At 40.0% G+C, this 27,593-nt stretch overlaps 1 protein-coding gene across 4 annotated transcripts; it reads left to right on the top strand.

Annotated features, from left to right (window-relative positions):
* Nucleotides 1-136: 136 nt before the first annotated feature.
* pdxdc1 (pyridoxal-dependent decarboxylase domain containing 1) lies at nucleotides 137-26,151 on the top strand. 4 transcript variants are annotated; one of them, XM_053514516.1, is made up of 23 exons: nucleotides 137-221; nucleotides 7,927-7,997; nucleotides 8,881-8,949; nucleotides 9,157-9,231; nucleotides 9,803-9,952; nucleotides 10,647-10,836; nucleotides 13,316-13,384; nucleotides 13,478-13,556; nucleotides 14,301-14,385; nucleotides 14,860-14,908; nucleotides 14,998-15,099; nucleotides 15,845-15,970; nucleotides 16,273-16,323; nucleotides 19,707-19,767; nucleotides 20,014-20,084; nucleotides 20,267-20,372; nucleotides 20,898-21,069; nucleotides 21,494-21,612; nucleotides 21,864-21,985; nucleotides 22,174-22,266; nucleotides 22,453-22,549; nucleotides 23,823-23,921; nucleotides 24,013-26,151. In XM_053514516.1, exons 2-23 carry the CDS (start codon nucleotides 7,927-7,929, stop codon nucleotides 24,222-24,224), a joined length of 2,268 nt encoding a protein of 755 aa, XP_053370491.1. In that variant the 5' UTR covers nucleotides 137-221; the 3' UTR covers nucleotides 24,225-26,151. The 4 variants fall into 4 exon arrangements, with proteins under 4 accessions (XP_053370491.1, XP_053370492.1, XP_053370493.1 ...); XM_053514517.1 differs by lacking the exon at nucleotides 137-221 and adding an exon at nucleotides 1,444-1,477; XM_053514518.1 differs by lacking the exon at nucleotides 137-221 and adding an exon at nucleotides 3,396-3,560 and having other exon boundaries at nucleotides 9,806-9,952.
* The last annotated feature ends 1,442 nt before the right edge of the window (nucleotides 26,152-27,593 follow it).

Raw genomic sequence — 27,593 nt, 5'->3', positions numbered from 1 at the left:
TTGTGTCACAGACATCCCTCACTGAATGCACAAGTGGGCAGCGTAGTTTGCAACGGAAACCGGTACATCAGGCCGATCTTAGGGCCGCTGAAACCCTGGATTAGACTGCAGAGCGTCTACAGAGACAGGCACATATGGCAGGCGGAGCAGTGAGGGCTGCTGAAACAGAGTGAGGAGCCTGAGGAGTGGCAGCGAGTTGACCACACACACTCTATTCGCAGGTAACGGTGGCACACAGGCATGTACGCAAGCGGTAACCTCTGGTTATAAGAGAAGAGATCTTTAAAGGTTTTACAGAGACAAAACTATTACATTCTGTTGTGAATTATTTTGCAGCAATGAATTATGCGTTAAATAAAGCAATAAACCCATTTTAGTAAATGTAAAAAGTATTTTAAGTAGCAACTGAACAGGATATAAAACAAACAGGGTGCCGTTAAGCTGTCCTTGGCGTTTTGGTTGAGGACAAGATTACCAGACTTTTTAAAAAATTTATTTTTAAAAAATGGCTGACGGTGTTGACACAAATTCAGCAAGCAAATAAAAAATTGGAGATTATTTTAAAAATGTAATTAATTATTTTTTTAACATCTATTAATGAATTAAAATTTACTTATTTTACTTAGCATGCAATGTGATTTTTTTCATAGATTTTAATCAGATCTTTTAGCTATTTGAAAATGTGAACCCTTGTCCTGGGCAAGGACTTTTTCATGTCTAGTGGGGACATTTTATCAAATAAAATAAAAATATTTTTATATAGGATTGAAAAAAACTGTTTTGTTATTCTGAGTTGATATAACTTATAACTTATAAAATTGATCATAATGAAAACATTAATGAATTTTGTAATTTTATAGAATAATAAGTGCTGGACATGTTTTGTCCCAGGTCTCAAAAATGACTGCACTAATTCACAGCTTAGTGTATTTATAGGGTATGAAAATGATTTTGTAAGTACATCATACTGTATAAACATCAGTTGCTTTTAAAAGCAATGAAATTCTGTGCGAAGCCAGAACTCAAGATGATTAGCAATTAAACTAAAAGCTTCCAGATCAGCCATCAGCACTTCTTCTTCACTCAGCAGGAAATCTGCAGTGATCAGGAATTCATGAATGGATTCTTTCTATAAAGTTATTCAGTTCTCACATGAACAAATCCTGACTGTTAGTTTCAGTGGGTCTGGTTTATCAATCTTTCACAAAAAAATGGTGTAAATATTTTCATACGTAAAATAAATCAATAAATCAATTAATTAATAAACATAAAAAAATACTGATATATATCCATAAAACTCTGTGTATGTGTACTCAAGAAAAATCTGTAAAATAAACACACTTATTATAAAAAATCTGTCTGATCGGGACAAAAAACACAAACGAAAAACCTCTATATAAACAAATCAGAAATTCTGTACCTTCGCCAGCTGGTGGTGTTTGCACAGGCGCTCTGTCACAGGCGTTCCTCATTAAAGGTAGGAAGTGCTGTCTAATAGCTCTGATTAAAATGCATTGTTTCGATGTGCAAAGTAATAAAAAAAACTTTGCAAATACTAATGCACGATTAATCATCTGGTGATCTAATATACTTTTTTCAAATGATTATTATGTATTTTGTGTCTATTTTTTCATCTAACCTACAGTAGTGCTGTACAGGCTGTAATGCTTCAGTTTAACATTTAGCCTCATTATGATTTTATTGTGTTAATGACTGAAGGTTTTTTTGTCAAGTTTTTTGTCTTTAGATGTGATGTCTTTAGGCTGGGTGTCACTCCCTAAAATGCTATTTATAACCGAATAAAAAAAGGTGTGTTAGTGGTTGGCACTGTCGCCTCTGAGGTTCGAATCCCGCCTCGGGTCTGTGTGCATGGAGTTTGCCTGTTCTCCCTGTGCTTGGTGGGTTTCCCCCAGTACAAGGACATGCAGATTAGGCTAACTGGCATTCCCAAGGTGCCTGTAGTGTGTGAATGATGTGTGAATGACAATTGGGTGTCGAACTGGCAACGCGACCCTATAAGTGACTGCCACGGAACCCGATTTTGCCGGATGGCACATGGAAGGACCAAATAAATAACAGATAAAGTCTAAATGTTGAAGAGAGAAAGAGTTGAGAAATAAATTGATTAAAAATAAGTAAATAAATAAATAAATAAAACATATTTTTAGACATTATAGGTATATATAGTTAAGTTTGGTGCGAAGATGATTTTTTCTTCTTCTACAGAGCACAGGGTTTCCTCACAACACCATATTGTTTTAAACATATCTATGTCCTTCATATTCTTGTAGAAATTAAAATCAATTACGATTCTTGATGTAATAAATCCGGAGAAGATCTTTTGGGGGTTGCAGACTGTACTTCGTGCCAGCTTATTTTTTTCTGCTTATGTATATTGGAGGAAGAGAGAGGAGAATAGAGAGAAGATGAGAGACCAAAAGCGAAGGAGAGATAACAGTTAGGTCTGGTCACAATCACAAAATGTACAGTATAATGTGCAAGCAGGGACTCCGGCAGGATTAACTAGGACATCATAACTAAAAGGGAGAGCCAGAAGGAAACACAGGCATGAGGGGGAACTGGGATATAAAGCGACCAATCAACTCACCGTCAACAATCCTGAGTGACCAATGAGAGAGGGGAGGGGAGGACAGCGTCTAAACATACCAGTCCACCATAATACTCTACGTCCGGTACCTCTATGGGTTGTACCTCCGGTCACCATCACACACCTCGGGTAATTTGGAAGCATCAATTAGCTTAATCTGCATGTTTTTGGACTGTAGGAGGAAACCAGAGTACCAGGAGGAAACCCACCAAGCACAGGGGAAAACATGCAAACTCCATGCAGACAGACCCCGAGGCGGGACCCTGGAGGTGCGAGGACACGGTGCTCAAATTAAAGCAAGATAATAACTAGTGACCTTAGTGATGTAGGACGCGTGTATTTATAACTAAATACGCAAATCTGCGCACGTTTTACCAACTTGTTTTATATTGTTAAATGATCAGATCTGAACAGATTTTAATGTGATCTTGTGTGAAAAAGGTGAATAAATAATTATACAAATCATAAAACAACATCAAAGAAGAATGTATTTGATAACACATTCAAATTCTATTATTAAAATTGTATATTGATGTATTTTTATTTATATTATTATTATTATTATTATTATTATTATTTATTCTGATATGACTAAAATAAACTTTTAGCGTTTAGAAAAATCCGAACACGCTCAAAAAAAAAAAAAATGAGAAAAAAAAAAGCTGTACGTTTGTGGCGGGAGCGCGCTCGTCGGGGGGCGTGTCCTTTACGCGATGACGTCACCGCTGCCAGCACACCAGGAAGTAGGGTAGAAATTTCTCTACACAAATTAGCAGAGAGAGAGAGAGAGAGAGAGAGAGAGAGACAACGCCGTATAGTTTGGATTTTTTTTATATAGAGATATAATTTATATATTTTACGTTATTATTATTCTACATTATTCTTCAACGGACACTTATTTACTTTATCATTCTCCACGGTTCTGAGGAAGGTCTAATCAAAATCCTGAAAGGTATGGAATGAATGCAGAAGAGCTTGACATTCACTTACAAGGTCCAGGTTAGATCAGACTAGCATGCAGGTGGCTAAGAGAGAGAGAGAGAGACGAGCAATGTGTGTGTGTGTGTGTGTGTGTGTGTTGTGCTGGAATTGTGTACTGTAACACATCATTCTCAACTGTAGGCAAGTGGAGTATCATGATGTTGGGGGTGTTGGGGGGGGTGACCACATAATCACGTGATGCAGATGTCGTGATGTGTGACGTCACATTAGGGTTTTCTGACAACATCAAGGTTATTGTGCAGTTTGCATAGAAAATGAAGATGCAGTATGATCTAGGATGTGAAGATCATGATCGGAGTTTTCATTACTGAGACATTCAGAATGGTCCAAACACACACACACACACACACACAGGTCAGGCTGGTCAAACTGGTGGGCTGATCTGGTCAGACTGGGTGGCTGGTACCCTGGGTGGACTCAGAAGTGTCCTGAGTTGGTGCATGCATGTGCTACAAGTTTCTAGACGTGTCCCTTTTCGGTTTGTCTAGTCTGGGTCCCTTGGGTTTAAAAAAAAAAAAAAAAAAAAATTATTATGCATGGTTTACATTTACATTTCTGACCTGCGATGTGAAGATAACAATCTGAGATATCATTGCACCCTGCTAAAAAACATTCAGCATGATCCAACAACAACAAAAAAAAACAAGGGACAAGCTGGTCAAATTTTTGTCCTGAGCCGGTGGACAAACTGGAGGCCCGTCTTTACTAAAATGTAATGGCACACTGGATGGACTCAAAAGTGTCCCAGGTTAATGCATGTGCTACGAGTTTCTAGGAGTGTCTCCGGTTTGTTTGGTCTGTGTCCCAAGTTTTTATGCATGGTTTAGATTTACATATACAGCATTTGGCAGACGTTCTTATGCAGAGCAGCTTACAGTTTATCTCATTGCACATCTGAGCATTACCTGTGTTTGTATAGAAAATGATGATGCAGTATAAAGGATGTTAAGAAAATGATCTCTTGTATGGTTACATCCTGTTGTAAAATCTGATTGTTTCTGGAAAAAAAAACACACAGGCCAATCTGGTGGCCTGAGCTGGTGGCCTGAGCTGGTTAGACTGGAAGACCATCTTTACCAACGTGTAATGGCGCACTCAGTGGACTCAAAAGTGTCCCAAATTGGTGCAGGTTTCTAGAAGTGTTCTCGGTTTGTTTAGTCTGGTCCCTAGTTTTTATGCTTGTTTATGACATTTTTCAGACGCCCTTTTCCACAGCGATTTTGATTTTTATCTCATTGACCATCTAAGCAGTTGAGGATTGAGGGTTAAGCCCTTGCTCAAGGGTCCGACACTTGTGGCAACTTGATGGTGCTGGGATTTAAACCTGGGACCCTCCAATTATTAGTCCAACCTTTGCCCCCTGTTTGACCTCGTGATCTCCATGTTGTGCATGTGGGTTCCTCAGGGTTCTCCGGTTTTCCTTCAGAAATGTGCCAGGATATCCTGTGAAGCGGACAGGAGAAGAAGGTGTTGTTCTGTAATAGATCGAGGTCCCATCCGGCGTGTATTTCCCATCTTTCTCCAGGGTAGACTTCGGATTCATCTCGAAGCCTGACGACGACAAAGCGCTGATATCTCGAGCGCCTGAATCATGTCCCCGATGCTGCCTTCTCTGATTTATTAGGTCCTGATCTAAATTAAGGTTCTGTTGCTTCACATTTACTTCAGTTTATATCTTCTCAGGTGTCGGTCAATCAAATCTCGTCATTGAAATGTAACGAGAGAGAGGAAGGGATGGTGCTTACTCTTAAAAATGAAGCCTTGTGATTAAATGTTGAGCTGCTTGAACATGGGATTAATGAGAAACGATGATTAAACATTTATCGCTGGGTTTATTGTGTAATACGTACTTTTGTGCTAACCCGCTGATGAACTTGGTCTACAGTGTTTCATAAGAACAAGGTCTGGATGATTTTCTTGTATTTTACTGAAATGCACCTCCAGGGTCCTAGCACAGCCTTAGCTCGGATCATCAGGATTAGATTTTTTGCCATTTGAGAATATTTAAATGATGTAAAGCTCATTTTTTTGTATGATGTATTTTTACGACGACAGAATAAAGCTCTGGAGTGACAAAATCATTTGTTACATTTTCTGCATTGTTTTTGTTTGATGTTTGATGTTTATAAATAAATGAGTTCTAAACTTTGTGTGATGAAATAAATAGGAACCATTAAAAGCAGATGCCTAAGTATTGATTAGACAATGTAGACAGGGGAATCACCACGGACCAGCCGATACGATGTCATGATGATGTAGAAATCCTGATTCGATTTGTATCGCGATTCTGTCAATATAACGACTTTATGAATTTCTTCATTTGATTTAATTTGTTTCAAATAATTCACTTGTACCACACAGGATGCTGTGCTGCCTGCTTAGGTGTAAATAGTTTGGAGTAGTCTAGCGCCACCTGCTGGATGATATCACCACATCCAATTTTAAACATGCATGTAAATATTTTTTTAAATCATAAAAGTTTGAAGTCAGTGAATTGCCACGCAAACAAATCTCGATACTTAACTGAATCGATTTTTCTCAAGTATTCATTTTGCATGACAAAATCAAAATTCATTGCATGCCAAGAGAGATATTTACAATCGTCTACCATCTGGATATCGTGAGAATATCATATCAGTTGATCTCTCATGATAATCTCATGCCTAGTGGTTACTGAGGCTCAGAATACTTTTGCGCGTTGGTGCTTGGACCCCTTATGCTTTACATTATACTGTCGTGGTTGGTGCTATAAAAACGTTAGAATGATTTTTATCAGAGAACCAGTTCCTCTTGTATCTCCTTTACCGTCACTGACGTTTCTTTAAACTCTGCCAAACGTTTGTGAAGAAGATCCGGGTTGATGGTGTTTGTTTAATGCCCTTTACACAGCCACTCCTATACACTCCACTCTACTCCATTTAGAGTTTGCTTTCTGGTGGAACCACTTTTTTTTTGTTTTTTGTCCCGTAGGCCAGACTCGCCAGCTTTAATAGTGTAGTGTAGATTGTATGAGCTGATAAGTTATATATTATGTTTATTTTGGAAAGTTTTCTTTGAGGAGGTGTGGTGTTTATTTTACATTTAAGGAAGGCGTCCTCAGCTTAAAGTGTAAAAAACGTAAAAAATATATATATTTTTTTAATCTTTGGGAGAGAAAAGGTCTTTCATGACGAGCTGCATTTATATGTTTTTTGCAATATTAATAAAAAAATAAAGGCGCACACGTTTTGTGGACGTTCCACATGGTAGATATCCCAATAATCATCAGCTTCAGGATGGTAACAGTAACTCACTGTCACACACACACACACACACACACACACACACACACCTCACTGTCACTGAACATTTTTCAATAATGTCATTGAACCGGTCCTGCTTGCTGCTCAGCTAAACTCATACATGTGTGTTTTTACATTTGCATAACTAGCTACGGTATAATAAGACAACAAACACTACGATACCATCATATAGTCAAAAATGATCCGCACTCCGGCTGTAGAAATTATTTAAATGAACATATAGAGAAGACAAATGCATCACTTTTCGACATAATCTCTTCTCTCCATCTGTCGCAAACGTCCGTATTCCCTCATTAAAAACCGTGTGCGGCGGATCTGCGAGCCACGAATGCGCCGCTGTCTTCACGTCTTCATCAGAAGTGGCTCTTCGTCCTAGTAGGGCTGCTTTCTGGGAGCCAAACACAAGAGATGAAAGTCTGATGGAGCGAGATCGGGACTATAGTGAGATCGCTTTAACACCCCAGAGTGTCAGTGACAGTGTGTGTAGTAGGAGTGTGTGGACGTACATCATCATGCGAGACCACATGACCGCCCGCGGGTACATCAACCCCCGTGTTTAATCCGAAGTTTAGGCTTCAGCTCTTCAAGATGCGTCTCTGCGACTGTGTAACGAGCGCTGTTATTTGTTAAACCCTTTTCCCGGATGGTGTTCCAATACTTTTGGCCCTTGAGATGAGAATCCCAGAAAACTTTAGGCGTGGGTGAATTTTCCAGCTGATGGTCGAGTTTTGAACTTTTTTCTCGGCCGGTGATGGGGGATGTTTACGTTCCAGACTCTGTTGTTTACTCTCAGTTGCTCTACTTTTCTAGAAATCACAAGCGGGGCGTCCAGGTTTGTTTTTACTTGTTTTTGGTATTCTTCGATCTGCTTTCAGATCTTTTCAGAAGTTTGTGTAGAAATTTTGACGTTCGCTGCATGATGAACTAATTTACTGTCTGTCCTGTACATGTACACGTCTTGTCCTAATTGTGTGGTTGGAACCGAATTAACCAAAACGAACCGCGTGATTTCAGATGGACCCGACGCTTACTGAAATGGGGAATCACCTCTCGGACGCCATGAAGATACTGGAGGGTGGCCAGCTGTAAGTTTGTTAATCCTTAATTAGTATAAATAAAGCTAGCTAACCTAAGATTAAACGTAAGTCCTGTGTTTAAATAGCAGCGGCGGCGCAAATCTTTTTTAACAGCAAACTTCTTATAATGCTAGTGTTAGCTGCTACGTTAAAGGCCAGCTAGCAAGATTGGCCACAACATAAATGTGGGAATGAAGTCGGCAGGTCGAGACAACGATAATTTAATCACAGCTCAGACAGAATGCTATGATGAGACGTAGAAAATAATCTTTATATATATATACAAAATAAATATTGTAGCATCTGAAGCGTAGGTTGTATTGGGTTTACTTTCAAAGCGTTATAAAGTTCAGTAATTATACACGGGTTTTTTTTCTGACTTTGGGGTTAAAGGTGTGCAGGATGACGAAACAAGTCACGTTTCACATCATAATTCTCAAAGACGTTTCTAGAAAAAATAATTAAGTTTTACGATATATAGGTCAGTATGTATAAAAGTTTATTACTACTGATATGTTTTCTTTTTATTAATAAAAACCTAATTTATAAGACATTTGTTTTTATTTCACGTGTAATAAGTAGCGTTTCTATTCGGTAAAATTTAAGTGGATAAAATGTACACATGAAAAGAGAAAGGACAACATAGAATTACCTTCTGTAATTAACTTTTTTTTTAATGTATTAATCAAAGTATTATCATTGTATCGAACCACTTGTTTTGATTATCATTAAAGATCAAAGTAAGTGAATATGAGAATATACAGTTCTGAGTTTCGGGTTTGTTAACGTCCTGTACGCATTTGTCACCAATCGACATTTTATTTATAATTTTTTAAGATTTATTTATAATTTTTTAAATAAATGATGTAACGAGTTTGTTTGTGTTCTGCAGCGAGACGGCGCAGGACGCAGTGAGACGGCAGCTCAGCTGGAGAGACATCCCAGGTCCTTTACAGGGAGAGTAAGTGTGTCTGAGCGTCTCGGGGCCCGAGCGTTCCTTCTCTGGGTGAATGTTGATGATACGCGTCCCTGTCTGTTCAGTTCGTCCTCGCTCAGTCACGCTCTCTCTATTTCTCTTCCTCCCCCCTTTCTCTCTCTCCCTATCTTTCTCCCCCCCCTCTCTTTTTCTCTTCCCCCTCTCTCTCTTTCTCTCTCTCTCTCGTTTCAGTGGTCAGAACGTCGTGACCATCCTGCAGCTCGTTCAGAACCTCATGCACGAGGACGAGGACAAACCGGGACACCGGTGAGATTCTGTGTAGTTCAGCTAGAGCGTACATATGATGATGCTTCTATGTAGTGATGTATTTCACACACACACACACACACACACACACACTGTCTCTGTCTTTGCTTCATCTACACATGTACACAAAAACACACACACACATATGCAAGCTTAGGCAAACGCACACAAACGCCCTCTAGGACATAAACACACACACACATACACACACACACACACACATACACACACACACACACATACACACACAAACGCCCTCTAGGAAATAAACACACACACACACACACACATACACACTCTCTCTCTCTGCCCTCAGGTCTGTTCCGGCTCCACACACACACATGCACAATCTCGAGCTCTGTCTCTGCTCCACACACACACACACACACACTCTTTCTTTATGTTTGTCCTTGCTCCACTCACACACAGCTCTAACTTGACCGTAACAAACACACACTACAGGAAGCAAAGAGATGATAAGAAACTAAATGATATCCCTGTGACTTATTGTTTGGGCTTATAAATGTGTGTGTGTGTGTGTGTGTGTGTGTGTGTCCATGTGCTTCCTCAGCAGGACGCAGTGTGTTGGAGAGAAGGGTTACATGGCTTTACTGGGTCACAGCCTGGCTGCGTACATCTCCACCCTGGATAAAGAGCGCGTGAGGAAACTGACCACACGCATCCTGTCAGACACCACACTGTGGCTCTGCAGACTCTTCAGGTACACGCCATCATCACCATCATTATCACCATCATCACCATCATCATCATCATCATCATTATCACCATCATCATCATCACCATCATCACCATCATCACCATCATCATCATCACCATCATCACCATCATCACCATCATCACCATCATCATCATCATCATCATTATCACCATCATCATCATTATCACCATCATCATCACAATCATCACAATTATCATCATCATCATCACAATCATCACCATCATCACAGTATTATAGTGTTTGTTCTAAGACTGACAGTCTTATCGATTTACGCTTTTTGTGTTTATACTTTGATTCAAGCTCACACTGAAAATATTAGTTGTAACAATACAAAATAATGTATATGAGCCTTTCCATGGCTTTTATCTGGGGAGGATATAAAAATCTACATACACATTAATAATGAAATAATTTTATTTAACAGTACTGTAGTTTTGTGTGACCAAGCACCAGTTCCTTATCTCCTCTCTCTCTCTCTCTCTCTCTCTCGTTATTTATAGTTTGAAGATGATCATACGAGTTTAAATAATTCTTTTTAATTACAAATATAACATCGTACACATTACGCATTATTAGTCTAAAGGGGATGGTAAGGGGGCTTTAACAGAAGGCATGGTGTGATTATAAAACTGGAATAATAATTATATATGTATATATGTGTGTGTTGTTGTTGCAGGTATGAGAACGGCTCGGCGTATTACCACGAGGACGAGCGAGACGGACTGCTGAAGGTGTGTCGGCTGGTCATTCACACTCGCTATGAGGATTACGCTACGGAGGGCTTCGGCGTGTTCAGCATTAAAGCGCCGGTCATTTACATGAGCGCGGCGTGCAGGCCGGGGCTGGGAGAACACCTGTGTAACCAGGTAACACACTGCAAACACAAACACTGCACAGGCTAACACGACAAACGGGAGTACGAGTGCTGTATGTTGCTGGCTGTCTTTGTGGAGTGTCTTTACCTACATTCATCAGGAGGTCACTCTGCCAGTGTGTACGGTACTGTGTAAGAGTTCTGACTCGGCCCTCATTGCGTCATATCTTGCTTTCAAAGAGCCAGACGTTCTTGTATTTATAATGTAGTCCTAGGGAATAGTTCTACGGGCTTCCTGAAGGACTTTTTTGTCTCTCATATGCTTTATATATATGTGAACATTTTTTGTTTTTTAACCCACACATTGACCTATGATTCATTCAAGCATAAAAAACTCTAACTTAAGGAAGGAAGTTAACCCTCTAAGCTACCACTGCCCTTACTACTGATAATACTGCCCTATTGCTACTGATACTACTCATAGCACTGATACTACTGCCATGTTACTCCTAATACTACTGCCCTACTACTCCTGATACTACTGCCATGTTACTCCTGATACTACTGCCCTACTACTCTTGATAATACTACCCTGTTACTATTGATACTACTGCCCTGTTACTCCTGATACTACTGCCCTATTACTCCTGATACTACTCCTACCGATACTATACTACGATACTACTGCCCTATTACTACTGCCCTATTACTCCGGATACTACTGCCCTATTACTCCTGATACTCCTACCGATACTATAATACGATACTACTGCCCTATTACTACTGCCCTATTACTCCTGATACTACTGCCCTATTACTACGGATACTACTGCCCTATTACTCCTGATACTACTGCCCTATTACTCCTGATAATACTACCCTGTTACTCCTGATACTACTCCTACCGATACTATACTACGATACTACTGCCCTATTACTACGGATACTACTGCCCTATTACTCCTGATACTACTGCCCTATTACTACTGCCCTATTACTCCTGATACTACTGCCCTATTACTACGGATACTACTGCCCTATTACTCCTGATACTACTGCCCTATTACTCCTGATAATACTACCCTGTTACTCCTGATACTACTCTTACTGATACTATACTACAATACTACTGCCCTATTACTACTGCCCTATTACTCCTGATACTACTTTATTACTACTGATACTGCTAATGGTAATTATACTACTGCCCTATTACTACTGATGCTTCTCATACTACTGATGCTACTTTTTCTATTATTTCTGATGTTACTACCCTGTTAGTACGAATAATACTCATAGTTCTGATACTACTGCCATGTTACTCCTGATAATACTCCTACCGATACTATGATATAACTGCCCTATTACTACTGATAATACTACCTTATTACTACTGATACTACTAATAGCACTGGTACTACTACCCATTACTACTGATACTACTTAGAGTACTGATACCACTGCCGTGCTGCTACTGATACCACTGCCTTGTTACAACTGATATTAACATATTACTACCGATACTTCATATTGTACTGATACTACTACCTACTACTTATTAATATTACAGACACTAATGCAGACAGTACTGTTCTATTACTACTGATACTACTACACTGTTACTTATAATGCTACTCATAGTACTGATAGGACTGTACTTTTATTACCGATAATACTCCATCTACTGATGCTACTTCTACTACTGATACTACTGTCATATATTACTACAGATACTACGCCTAATTCTGATACTACTGCCTGATTACTGCTGATACTACTCTATTATTACTGTTACTGCTCATAGTAGGCACACTACTGCTAATACTACAGCCATATTACCAACTATACTACTCCTACTACTGATACTACTCCTGATAATTATACTAGTATTGCTGCTGCTGCTGTGTGTTATTGTCGTTGGTTCTATTGCTACACATATGATAAATAATGCTATATTTATTACTAGTGCTTATATTAATACTAGTATTATTTCTGACACTACCACTATTTCTGCGACAAGTTCACCTATTACTCTTAGTACTAATACTAATACTACAACGATGCGTATAACCACTGCTACATTTATTATGAGTATCACTGTCACTACTTCTAATAATGTACTACCACCATTACAACAACTACAGCTATTGATAATACTAATGCTAATAGTTACAGCTATTACTTCTATGTATACTGCTACTGTTAGTGCTGTTACTCACGCCACCGTTACTACCGATTAAGACTAATGCCTTTATTCCTACTACTCCTAATCCTAACCCTACTATTATTGCTGCCACTATAACTACTACAGCTGGTGTTAATACTACTACTGCTTCTCTTTCACAAGCCTTTTCCTTATCTTATGTTGCAGCTGTTCACGGTTAATCAGTAACTAATGTGTGCTAGATGAGAACGCAGGATAATGTTAGTGAGGCAGTTTAAAGGAAGAAAGTAGTTTCCTGCCGAGGTTTGATTAAACCCTGTAAACAGATTTGTGTCTTTACTGTTATTTTTTTTTTTTATGTTTACAGTTGGGTCTGCCTCTGTCCAGCGTCTGCACCGTGCCGTGCAACACCATGTTCGGCTCCCAGCACCAAATGGTCAGGGTCGTATATTTGCGCTTGCATGTTTAATTAACCATTTATTGATCGTTCCTGGTTATATTTTCGCTTTGACGTGTCTCGTTCTTACAGGACGTGGCGTTGCTGGACAAGCTCATCAGAGAGGACGTCGACGCTGGGAAGATTCCCCTGCTGTTAGTCGCAAACGCTGGTCAGTTGGGTTTAATAATCCCCCCCCCCTCTTTTTTTTTAAATTCAATTACCAGGAAGTGCTTGATTGATTTATGGGACGCACATAATGAGCACGAGCAAGAGCAATGAAAAGGAGGGTTAACTTTGTACACAAAGTCCAGCAGCGAGCGTTTAATCGGATGTAATTCTAATATACTGTAGGTATAAAAACAAACAGCGAGACTGTTTAAAACGTGGTTATTTTTGGAACGCAATAAACAGGAGAGCAGCTCAAAACGCCCGGACTCAGTATAATAAAATTAAATCAGGCATTTACCTATTTAGTGCACGTAACAGCTCGCAAGCTAAAGGGTTGTTGTTTCGGGTCAGAATTAATTAAATGTGTTTTCGTCAGACAGATACTTAAATCTGTATCTAAACACACTTATCATAGAGCTGTTAGTCACTGGTCTCAGGGAGAGAGAGAGAGAGAGCACAGACTCCATTATTTCATATTGGAGTCCTACAGTTTGATAGAGGACGGGATAGTAAGTATATAGTAACACTATAGTGACTATACAGTAGATAGTAAGACCAATCAGAGTCGAGAACTCAGCAGGGCTGTGGTGTTATCAAAGTTATCGATACAGACGTAATATAAAGGGTATATCGTTGTCAGATTTTTCTAACATCATTATCATTGTAACGGATGAAGCTTTCTGACACAATATAAGTGCTTATATGAACCTTTTTGGTTTGTTTTTGTTTGTTTGGTTATTTTCAGGAACTCCCGGTGCGGGTCACACGGACAAGCTGAGTCGTCTGAAAGAGTTGTGTGTTCAGTACAGCATCTGGCTGCATGTAGAAGGGTGTGTAAAATAATCCTGTCCGAACAGAGCAAGAGTGTATGTGTGGGGAAATTGGAGAAAAAAGGCGGTGCAAAAATAGTGGGACTTTTATTACCATGTCAATAATTTAAAGGAACAGAGGAATGAAATGGGTCCTAAACTGGAGCCTTGCGCCACACCTTTGTTCGTTGCTGATCTTCGCTGCATTGTTGATGTTGTTCTGTGCTATATTATTCAATATATGTATATATATTCAACATAATTCCCAAATTTTTAACAGAACAAAGAACCTTCTTGTGATTCCTTTACACACTGATTCAGCGAACAGCTGATCAAAATCATTGATTTATCCACACAACCTTTTCGTTTCCTTTCATTAGATAGATCTTGGCGTGATAATGACTCTACTGAAGTATTTAATGTAAACAAAATTAAAAGTAACTGTTTTTTTTTTTTTTCATTTAATAATGACCGTTTCTCTTCTGTCACTTTTAGGGTCAATCTGGCAACCCTGGTGCTTGGGAACGTCACCTCTGCAGTCATGGTATGCTGTCAAGTCTGGTAGTTTGTGTAAGTGTGTAAGAGCTTTTCATTGCTTATGTTGGGTGTGTGTGTGTGTGTGTGTGTGTTTAGGCAGCCACTAAGAGTGACAGTATGACGTTGACTCCTGGCTCGTGGCTCGGACTGCCGGCTGTTCCTGCTGCGACTCTTTACAGACACGAGGATCCTGCGCTGGTAAGCGTGCACCCTAGGGCGGGGCTAATCATAGAGAATAAACTTTGTTTTAAAAAAAAGGATAAATCTCAGCAGTCTGCCCCATCCCTCCCACAAATTGTTAAAACAATCGCACTCGTTCACTCTGGGAGTGTTAAAAACACAGGCGTGTGCTAGACAATTGTGAAGAGCTCGCCGGGTTGAAAAGGAGATAACGCTATAGGAGCAGGCTTACCTGCCTGCGGAAGGGAAGGACGCCTACTGTATGTAGGGAGCCTACGGAGTGAGCGAGGAGTGACAGATGTTTTTAAAGTGACTTAAAAGTAACCTAATTAGTAATCTGATTACTTTTTACATGTAATAATCAGTAATGTAATCAAATTACAATTTTAAAGTAGTAATTAGTAATTTGTAGTAGATAACTTTTTTACATTGGTGCTTAAGCAGTCATTATTCGGGAAACTAGTGCTGTCAATCAGTTAAAAAACTCAATCTAGTTAATCACAAAGGCAGTAATTAATCGATATTAATCGAGATTAATCACAGTGAATAATCGTGATTAACTAGATTCAGTTTTAATTGATTGACAGCACTAGTTTACAGTCGAGCATTGAGTACTGGTGGTTCAATTTCTTGAAACTTTTCTTCTCCATCACTCTGCTGCCTAAACTCTTTATTTACTTTTTTTTTTCTTTCTTTTTTTCATTATCACCTGTTCTTTCTCTCTCTCTCTCTCTCTCTCTCTCTCTCTCTCTCTCGCTCTCAGTCTTTAGCGGCAGGTCTCACATCCAGTCATCCAGTGGAGAAACTCCGCGCTCTTCCTCTCTGGCTTTCGCTGCAGTATCTCGGACACGATGGGATCGTAGAGAAGATCCAACAGGCCTCACAGCTTGTGAGTTCGCACACACACACACACACACACGCACAAACACACACACACACACTCAGGCCAGCTACAGTTCTAATAACAGACCTGTAACATTTAAGAAGTTTTAGACAAATTTCTTAACAACGATTGTCTGATCGTCCGACTGATCACGTGACACACCGCGCCTTTTCACTGCAGCTGCCAGGGGACAGATTGTCTTGGAAAATAAAATAAAAAAAAATCCTTGAGTCTTAGGTGATATCGGGATTTTGTTCCTAAATAAAGATGAAACATTATAAAAACAATTTTTTTTTTTTTTTTTGCAGAGTCAGCAGCTTCTGGCGCAGCTGAAGACTTTGGCCTCCATCAAGACGTCGGTAGGTGAAGCAGCGCCTGTAGCCTGGTTTAGCGTTGTGGCAAAGCCTCTGTGAGATTGACTGCATCGCACTTTTTTGCGAAAATTAACGGCAGATTTCCAAATTGTTAAAAATGACTGACTTACTGCATCACTTACTTATTATTGTAAACTTATAGATGGAATTATTGGCAAAAAACGACATCACCGAATCGAGTTCAGCTGAAAAACTAATTTATACACCATCGTCTGATTTATTTATTTATTTATTTATTTATTTTCATTTTATTTATTTATTTTTTTCTCAACTGTCATTACGTTACTTAGTATTGACAGTAAATTTGTGACTATATCGTAAAAGAGGCCCGTTTAAGCTGTGCGCGCGTGTGTGTGTGATATCAAAACGACCTGTAAGGAATATCCTAAAAAACTTAAGACTTGATTAAAACGGAGACCTTTTTTCCTGTCATCATTATCAGGATGTCCTTGACAGAGAGATCTCTCTCCTGGAGGCTTTGAAAATGGTAAAGAGCTGTGTGTGTGTGTGTGTGTAGGTGTGTGTAGGGGTGGGAAGGTATAATAGTTAGTTATAATAGTATGTTTCAAGACCTCACATTTTCCTGATTCTTTTTACATCAATTAAAGTAAATTACTGCAGTGTTGTGTGAAGAATGCACCACTTGAGGGCGCTGTTTTGAGAAAATAACTCCCGAAGTTGATTATTTTTGTATAACGAGGTGATTCAGTTCTAGTTATCCAGCGAATAAAAAGAAAGTCTGTTTAATGATACCTAATACCGTCACACCCCTAACGCAAAGTGTGTGTAGAGTGTCTGGAAAGTGTGTAATGAGTGTGTGTGTGTGTGTGTCAGAGCTCTTCAGTAGTGTGTGTTAGTGAGAATCGGGTGCCTTGGTTCCAGGGGGCTGTGTCTCATTCGCGGGTGCCGCCTCTCTCCGCGGCCTCTCTGAGGGACGTGCTGGGCTCGCTCATACTCTCTATTGTAGGTGGGATTCACCCTCGTTCCCTCTCGCTCCCTCCCTCCCTCCCTCCCTCGCTCGCTCGCTCACTCACTCCGTCCGCTGTGTGTCCCCTCCACCGCTCACTCCCTCACCATGTCCACCGCTGCTTACAGCATGCGCACAGAGTTCACCCGATGGACTGGCAGGTCATCAGCACTGGGCCTGGGTTCAGTCTCGGACCTCCAGTTGTACTCTCCTGTGAAATCAGTGTTTCTGTTAAATCTGTTTGTAAGAGAAGAGACGCAAAGTGTCGAATGCTTTTTCCATTCAGGTTGTCGCTCATTCTGAGTAGATGAACTAAATACAGACGGGCTCTTTAGGTATTTCACATTTTTGATTGTCTGACTCACTCACTGAGTCACTCACTGACTGACTAACCCGCTTTATGACCCAGTCGATTACTCACTCTGAGTAACTCAGATACTAACTCCCTGACTCACTCACTCATTCGCTTATTCACTTACTGACTCGCTTACTCACTTATTGACTCACTGGGCCCTTTACTTACTGACTCACTCTTTCTCTGACTCCCTGACTCACTCACCGAGTCATTCACTTACTGACTCACCGAGTCATTTACTTACTGACTCACCGAGTCATTCACTTACTGACTCACCGAGTCATTCACTTACTGACTCACCGAGTCATTCACTTACTGACTCACCGAGTCATTCACTTACTGACTCACCGAGTCATTCACTTACTGACTCACCGTGTCATTCACTTACTGACTCACCGTGTCATTCACTTACTGACGGTGAGTCACTTACTGACTCACCGTGTCATTCACTTACTGACTCACCGAGTCATTCACTTACTGACTCACCGAGTCATTCACTTACTGACTCACAGAGTCATTCACTTACTGACTCACTCTCTCTCCGACTCCCTGACTCACTCACTGAGTCATTCACTTACTGACTCACAGAGGCATTCACTTACTGACTCACTCTCTCTCTCTCTCTGCGATTCCCTGACTCACTTACAGAGTCATTCACTTATTGACTGACCGAGTCTTTTACTTACTGACTCACAGAGTCATTCACTTACTGACTCACTGATTTATTTACATACTGACTCACCGAGTCATTCACTTACTGACTCACCAAGTCATTCACTTACTGACTCACTCTCTCTCTCCAACTCCCTGACTCACTCACAGTCATTCACTTACTGACTTACCGAGTCATTCACTTACTGACTTACCGAGTCATTCACTCACTGACTCACCGAGTCAATCACTTACTGACTCACCGAGTCATTCACCCACTCACTCACCGAGACATTCACTTACTGACTCACCGAGTCATTTACTTACAGACTCACTCACGCATTCACTTACTGACTCACGAGGCATTCCCTTACTGTCTCGCCCATTCATTCACTTACTAACTCACTCACCCACTTACTGACTTACTCACTCAATCACTCACTGACTCAATCACTCACTGAGTAATTCATCCACTGACTCACTCACTCTCTGACTTACTCTCTGACTCACTCACTGAGTCACTCACTGAGTCACTTACTTATTGACACACTAATTAAATAATAGTTTTGACTCTCTCAGTAACAAACTCACCCACTCTATTAATGATTTACTCACTTACTGATTCACTCATGCAGTCACTGACTCAACCTCTGTGACTTATACAGTGACACACACTCTCTCTCTCTCTCACACACACACACACACACAGAAACACACCACTTACTGACTCATGCACACTTTTTCGTTCCCTCTCTCTCCCTGGTGTTTTTACAAATCGAGACGCTCCACAAGGTGGCGCCGAGTAACCTCAGCGTCAGTCCCGATGTGGAGAAATCTTCAGTAGTTTGCATGGATCCCATGTAGCAGAATTCCAAAACAGAGCTGTAGTGTGTGTGTGTGTTGGAAACGGTGACGTGAAAGTGAGGACGTGCCTACTGTTCCAGCATCACATGGACATTCCGACAGCGATGCGATGCGATGTGATGTGATGTGATGTGATGTGATGTGATGCATGACACCAGATCAAAGGTCATGCAGTCAGGGTTCACCTCAACTTAACAACTAACCTAAATCTTTCCATGACATCACATTTCAATGGCTGAGACTCCAAACCTAATCAAACGGGTCACATGGTGCAGCTTAGTGCATGACATCAAGCCTTCCGGCTGTGTCTCATTCTCATATTTAAGTGTTGCAAAAGTACGTTAGATACTGTCTCTCTTTCTCTCCCTCGCTCTCTCTGTCTGTCTTTTTCAACGTCTCACCTTCTTGTTCCACTTCTTTTTTTTTTCCTTGTTTCTGTTTACTTCCTGTTTGCACTTTCTTTTCCTTCCTCCTGTTTTTGTCTTCCCTTGTCTCTCTCTCTCTCTCTTTCTCTCTCTCTGACATTTGCAGGTCGAGGACGAGCTCAGTTCTCCAGTCGTCGTGTTTAGGTTCTCTCAAGATACAAGTTCAGGTGATTGATTGTTTTCCAGTTTTCTGATTTTTTTACTATTTATCAGTGGTACAGAATTATTGGCACCCTCAGTAAATGCTGTATACAAAAACACACACCTAACTTTTCTAACCTCATGTTCATCAAGGGTGCCAATAATTCTGAACCTGACTCTACATAAAGAACATGTAACAGTGAAACATGCACATAATGGGAGAGATGGAATTAAGTGTTTTCTGAGCAGTGTGTGTGTTTCCATGTCTGCAGCGTCGAGCGGCGGGTCAGCAGAGGGATACTGCGGAGGAGACCGAGAAGTACAGGACGCTCTAAACAGATGGGTGAGAGCAGATCTCCTTCACCACATCACACAAAATATACACTTATGCTCTGTCTTTAGTAAATGACAAACTGTTAAAGACAAGATACGGTTCTGAAATGATTGAAAACATCAGATTTCATCATTGAAAATCAATGACACTGAATATATTTAATATTTGATATTTTTACGTTTTGTCTCCAGCTCGGTGAGAAGTTAGCGGTGCTGGTCCCTGAGAGCGGAGTCGATGTGGTCGAGCTGGAGGATGAGGGCGTGTGTGTGCGCTTTAACCCTCTAATGACTGCTGCAGGTGAGAGTTCAATCAAACACACACACACACACGTCTTTCTGCGTATGAAATTTAAACAGTTTGCATTAAATTTGGAGCCGAATCCATCCAGACTGATTTATTGCTGAGTGTCTCATTAATATTTTTTATCTATTTGTAATTAAATTCAATGATGTACAGTACGTCTCAAATATAAACACTCGTCCCCTCAGCAGTAGTTGATGATCCAGAATAAAAATGCAGCATTTTGTCAGAAAACCTTTCCCATCAATCTTAATTAAATGTCTACCTTAAAGAAAACGTCCTCACATCAGCGTTTGTAGCCTGTTTGGTGTTTGAAATCTGTTTATGTGGATCGTTCAGCTGGTCAACAACCTGTTGCTATAGAAACTATACCGCATTTGCTGTATCTAGAGAAACAATAATGTATTTACCGTTACTATAGAAACCATAACGTATACATGGTTGATGTAGAAACGATAATGTGTTGGCTGTTATAGAAATGATAAGTTGTGTGTGTGTGTGTGTGTGTGTGTGTATACACAGCTTTGGGCACACAGCAGGCAGACATAACACTCTTGGCGGAGCGGTTGGCGGAGACGATTCCCATGTTGAGCTCCACGCTGCGTTTGAGGCACGATTTCCGAGAGGAAGTTCTCCAGTACTCGGCTCTGACCTACATCGAGGATTTGAGCTGGGCCGGACTCGGAGTCGTGAGGTCAGAGAGCGCAGGGGGTTCATACCAAAACCAACATGGGCTGTGTCCCAAACACTACAGTTTACGGCAGCCGTGTTAGGGACCGCTCTCTGTATTATTCTCTGTATTATTCCCTGTATTATTCTCCTTATTATTCCCAGTCGTTTTAAGAAAAGACTTATTTATTGTGTTTATAATTATTATATCCCAGGGTTTTAATAATCTGGGTAGAAAAAGCACAGTATCCTGTATATTACCCACAAACCACTGCATATGAGCACGAGTCTCCAAAAAAGTCCCTCTCCAAACATAACATTTGAATGAGTGTGTAATAAAGTCATAAAATTGAAAAAAACTGGCTTTTATCATACAAACTGTAGTCAAATTTACTCCTGAAAAAAAAACTGTGCAGAGAATGCATGTTATTTTTGTTTTGTCTCTGCAGGTACGAGCCGAGGAGGACGGACGTTGATGACGCGAAGAGAGAGGTGGACGTGCAGAAGGTCAATTCTGAGCTGCTGAAGAAGCTGAAGGAACTGGACACGGAGCTGGAGTTCTCAACAGGTCCTTAAAAAAAATAATAAAAATAATAATTTACAAATATTCATATTTATTCTCATCCTGGGAGAAAAGTAGAAGTTTAACAGTTTAACAAACACCACAGTTCAGCTGTTTTCTTGAATCCGATTAGTCAGAAGGTGTTGATTAATTTTCTGTAACTCACACAGTGACGTAGTAGTAGTCATTAGTACACTAGTAGTGAGTGTGTGAGTGTGTGTGTGTGTGTGTGTTGTTTATATTTGTCTTACGTACAGGACCTGAATTCGGTGAAGAGAAGGACTGTGTGTACATCGGGATGGCGTCAGAAGACCTGGACGTTTCAGTGTTGGTTGAAACCATTTCGTCTTTGGGAAGAGACATTGAGGAGAGCGGGAAGGTATCTCACACAAACACACACACACACACACACACACACACACCTTACGACTTCCTGCAAAGCGTTTAAAAAAAATTGGGTTATTTAAAAAAGCGGAATTAAACTATTTAGATGTGAGTAATTGTCATGTCTTTTTATTCATCATGGATCACATTATTTCTTGCGTCTCTTCTTCCTCTTGTCTGTAGCTGTTAGAGAACATGACGGAGGTGGTGAGGAAGGGAATCTTGGACGCTGAGCTGCAGCTTCAGAAATCTGCTGAGGAGAAACTCATGGAAGAGGTGTGTGTGTGTGTGTGTGTGTGTGTGTGTGTGTGTGTCTGTGCCTCTGTATTCGGAGCTGGCTGACTCGTATTTAGGATGCTGAAGCGTGTCCAGTCACTTTGATTCATAGCTGCTGGACATCTGAGAAAAAGAAAGAAAGAAAAGAACTCTGATTGATTGATTTTCTATCCTTATCTCCTGTAGGGGGTGCTGCGGCAGATTCCTCTCGTCGGCTCCATGCTCAACTGGTTCTCTCCGATTCAGAGCTCGGTGAAAGGCAGGACGTTCGACCTGGCAGCAGGTAATCTGCACTTAATTACTCGAAATGTTCTTAAATCTTAATACAAGCAGCTCTTCGTGATGGACAAATTAAAAGACGAGGTGAGTCTGCTTTGAAACACATGATAGTCTGTGTAGGGACACATACTGTAGCTGCTGCACTCGTTATAGACTGCTGACACTGAGCTGGTTATGAACTGCCTTGTTAATGAACTGTTCATAAACAGAAGCTGCTGCGTAGTTGGTGAACCTTTCATAAAGCTACGGTGCTGTTTTTGAACTGTTCATCCAAAAAAAAAAAAAAAAGGACAGCCCTGGTTATGAACTGTTCATGAACAAACAAACTACTGTGCTGTTTGTGAACTCTTCACCAAATGAAGAAGTACTGCCCTGTTTATGAACTGTTCTTCACTCATTGTTCACAGTCTGCTGCGTTGTTCCTGAATGCTTCTCAGGGCATGAACTGATCACAAGCAAAAACTAAAGTGATGTTTGTGAAATTTCCATAAACAAAGCACTACATTATAGTTCATACAGCTGCTCAACCTGTCCACGAAAACAAGGTGCTGTGTTGGCACTTAACTGTTCACCAGCAATTGCTTGCACTGCTTACTGACGTGCTGCACTCTTTGTGAACTGTTCACGAGCAAGCTACTGTGCTGTTCACGAAATGTTCACAAACAGAAGCGGCCTCAGTACAGTACCTGTTCGCTAACAAGCCAATGTGCTGTTGATGAACTGTTCGCCTAAAGAAGGTGCCGCGCTACATATGAACTGTTCACATGCAGGAGCTGCTAGGCTGTTCGCTAACTTTAAATACACAAACCGCTTTGACACTACCACACGCTACAAGAGCCTCCATAAACCTAAACCATTCAGAAAAAGAAGGTAGCGATCTGCTTAAGAACTGTTCATGAACTTTTTTTATAAACAGGCACTTCAGTGTTAATGAACAGTTCACCAACAGGTGGCGCTGTACCTTTTATGAACTGTTTACAAAAAGAAGGTGGTGCACTAGTGCACCAGTTCACAAGAAGCAGCTACTGAGCTGATCATGAACTTTTCATAAAGAGGTGCGGCACAGATTTATGAACTGATGACAAAAAGAAGCTCATCGGTCTTTTATCAGTTTGTCACTGTTCAAAATATTTCATGTATTTTGAAAATACTGTTATTGTTTTATATAGAGCATTAACAGATTTTTATTGGCTTTATCAGTAGTATTTAAACCTGATAATCCGTTCATCTAATTGAAACCTGTGTGATGTCTTTTCCCTTTTTTTTTTTTGTTGCAGGTTTTTTGGACAGCACTGAGCCTCTTTACTCCGTGAAGGCTCAGACAAGCAAAGAGGCCTCACCTGAAACGCCTACATCTACAGCCAAACGGCTTACAGGTTTATTTTCCCGCAATAGCCTTCTAGGTGTTTGTTTTACACAAGAATAAGACCAGGTTAATTTATAACCCCTGAACTGTTTCACCGACAGGACAAAGGCTGTTCCGGCGCTCCACCATCGGTTCCGAGTCGTGCAGCGAGACCAGCTCTGTCTGCCACCTCGACGAGTCTCTAAAGGAGGCGGAAGTTCCTCAGCCTCACTCCGGCCAGTCAGACGCACCACCTCTGACGCTCACGCCGGAAGTAGAGGCGACAGATCAGCGCGTCCCCGAGGGCCAGGAGGAGTCCGAGTCGATCAGATAGAACCATCGAATCCATCAGCGACGCCAAAGCGGCTGTACACTGTGAAGTGCGCAACCTCGATGCCTTGACCAAGTCAGACTAGGGCTGCGTTCCAATACTTTTACTAACACTTGCTCATCCGCTTACCTTTAGTCGTTCTGTCCCTTTATTATTCGGAATGGCGTCAGGTTAGACGTCATGGAGCGCGTCTAGTTACGAAAAAAAAAAAAAAAAAAGCATCGACTTCCGTTTTCTTTCAGCGTAAACAGGAGCAATAAATCCATTAACAGCATCCGAATGAATCCGCTCTCCTCACTTCGTGCGCACATGTGTATGACATTGAAGTCGATGAGTATGTGTTACATCAATATTGGAACGCAGGACAGGAAGTGAAGGCTTGTTGTAGAAGAGTAGCCAATGGAACAACTGGAAAATTTCATCAGTGCACATCACATCACGCACTTTTTACTTTATTTTTCTGTTTTGCTAATAACACTGTTTCTGTGATTTAGCGAACGTTCACCTTTCTGGGTTTCGTGACGCCCTGTCAGTATGCACACTGCCACGCATCATTTGTTCTGTATTCGTTCGAGATCACATCGTTTACATTATATAAATATATATATTATGTTTTGTTCACTGTAGATGGTGGGTTGATTTTTCTATATATTTGTTTTCAGTTACACTATTTTTTTCTTAAACTAAAGAAGCAGTTCTACTAAAATAGAGGTGTACGTAATGTCTCTTGTACCCCTAGCCTAAAATGTTGGTATTAATTATAGATATTGTAAAGCCCTCTATAAGAAAACGTTTTATGGAAGGAGTCTCCAGCATCAGCCCTTTATAACGGTTAATAGTTTTCCCACAGCAGGCAAGTCTTTAGGGTGGAGAAGGTTACAGTTTTACACTTTTTGTGGTTCATTAATACCCAGCTACGTTTAAGGAGGACTTTTCTGAGGAAATATAAGGTTTAGAACTGCTATAACTGTAAGTGACAACGGAAGTGAATTTCAATATGGTCAAATTATTATTCCATTTAGATTGATGTGGGAGGAATAAAACACTTTGGGGTGTTAAGGACATTTTGTACTTTAAAATTTTCACTGAACTGCTGCTTGAAAGGATTGTTTGGTGTTTTTTTGGCAAAAAAAAAAAAAAGGAGGTTGGGGGGGGTGTTGGGATTTTCTTTTTTTGCGTTTTATTTGTGTAGTCTCACGATTACTACAAATGAAGTCGAATATAATTATAATTTTAATAATCAAATTAAAGCCGTATTGCACTTTTTTGTATAGATTGTTATAATTTAATCAGAATAATCTTTATTTATTCTACTGATCAAGATCTGATAAGACTTATAAAAAAATCCAATTCATAATCCTTAGCGTCCGATTGTAGGACCTGCAGACATGCTTTGCATTTACTGTAACAAAAAAAACCTTAAAAGTACACTGTCGATTTATTTTTTGGGTTCCGTCCATCACCACAAAGCCACTGATGAAGTTCTTCCTTTTTGTCAGCTCATTACATGCTCTCCTCCCTTTTCATGCTCACTAATAAGAGCATCTGAATAACACATGAAGTATGAACACGTGAGTCACCTTCCACCCAATAGTAAACGATCATCTCGTCACCTGTCGGGTTTTTCCACATAAAACACGTTCACGCGTTTATTTGTTGACGACTAATGTAAATGTGATTTCTTGATGGTTAATGTCAATTAGGACCGGATGATTTTTCAATGCAGCTACACTGTCTTAATTTGGTGCAATAAATATACTGGTAGTTGTTTTTTTCCCCTCTTTCTTTTTTTCTTTCTTTCTTTATTGTGGCAGAAAAGATTTAGTGCTACGAGCAGATTAGATTAGTTTTTATAATCATATAAGCTTTTTCAAAAGGCAAGTCTGTGAATTATAATAAAGATTATGATGCTATGCAAACCTTGGGAACTCATTACTTTCTGTCTTTTCAGTGTTAGCACTGAGCTAAAATTTTTATTCTACTTAAATGAGTAGACTTTCATTTAAAATAAAAACCCTGTATAGTACCTGTATACACCACCATATTAGGGCTAGCATTCGACGCTAAGTGTACCACAATGCTGTGGTAAATAGCAGTAGCAATAGTTTGGTAAATAGCATTTGGTAAATGAAGGTGATGTACCATCATATCTGAGGAAAATATTAGCATTTTTGACATCAATTTCTTATTTGCACATTGATTGTGCTTTCCTTTCCTTTATAAAAGCATTAATATCTACCTTAATTGTTAGCTTGCTAAATCATGCGATAGCTAGCTTATTTCTGGTGTGTGTGTTTTCCCAGCATTCAATTCTTAGTGTAACACAATGCTAAGTTTGGTAAATAGCATTAATTTTAGTTGAATTTAAAAAATGTTAGCATTCTTCACATTTCTGTCTTATTTGTAAATTGGTTGTGCTTTACATTTCCTTTATAAAAGCATTAATATCTACCTAAATTGTTAGCCTCTAGCATTAGCTAGCTTGTTTCTGGTGTTGGTGTTTCCCAGTTGTTTAGCAACGCTGCTCTTACAACCACCTGTGCAGCGAGGACACCAAATTTATACCTTTTGTAACTTCCTTTAAAAACATTAAGATTTGTGAGATTTATAAGATTTATAAATGTGGTAAATACAGTATTATCCCTCCCGGATAAAATGGGAGGATTGCGTCAGGAAGGGCATCCAGCGTAAAACCTGTGCCAAGTTGTTGTGCGGACTGAATATTTCGCTGTGGCGACCCCTTGCCGGGAGCAGCCGAAAGACCAACAACAACAAGCACGTGTTAATAAATGTACAGTGCCATCAGTTTAATTTTTTAAGGTCGCATTTTATGATATGCGGGCATCTTTCCATAGGCCGATTGCGTTAAGACAAAGCCTATAGGTTACCTTAAGCACGGCCAAATACACCTGTGAAAAACTCATTACACTTTGTTCAGTACTTTTTTTTTTTACGTGATCCATGCACAAATAAACAAACAAACAAAAAACAGACAGACAAAAATTCAACAAACCATCTTGATGTGTTCTATTACTCATCTTACAGGTCGTCCCCCCAAATTATATTTGCGCAAATATCTTCAATGTACAGACACGCACAGTTTTATTATATGTATAGAAGATAATAAAACTGTAAAATTTGCATGTCTGTACATTGAAAGTATTTGTAAAAAAATAATGAAAAGAAATATTTCCTTCAGCATTGTTCCCTTTGATTAGAAAGATTACATTTTTGTAAAGATTAATGTATAGAAATGTATGCAAAGAGCATAAAAATCACATGATTGTTGTCCTATGCTTTACTTTACCGTATTTTTTTCTAGATACTTTCACTTTTTTTTGCTTCCATCTATTTTTTTTTAACTCTGCATCA

The sequence above is a fragment of the Clarias gariepinus genome, chromosome 16, assembly GCF_024256425.1.
Source record: "Clarias gariepinus isolate MV-2021 ecotype Netherlands chromosome 16, CGAR_prim_01v2, whole genome shotgun sequence".
Classification (NCBI taxonomy): Eukaryota; Metazoa; Chordata; class Actinopteri; order Siluriformes; family Clariidae; genus Clarias; species Clarias gariepinus.
This window is presented reverse-complemented; position numbering and strand designations above follow the sequence as displayed.

Excerpts from the sequence above, each read along its gene's own strand:
- pdxdc1 (XM_053514516.1), top strand. The coding sequence starts at position 7,927 with ATGGACCCGACGCTTACTGAAATGGGGAATCACCTCTCGGACGCCATG. Across the intron at positions 8,950-9,156 it reads CCAGGTCCTTTACAGGGAGA|TGGTCAGAACGTCGTGACCA; the intron begins GTAAGTGTGTCT and ends CTCTCGTTTCAG. Across the intron at positions 14,909-14,997 it reads ACGTCACCTCTGCAGTCATG|GCAGCCACTAAGAGTGACAG; the intron begins GTATGCTGTCAA and ends GTGTGTGTTTAG.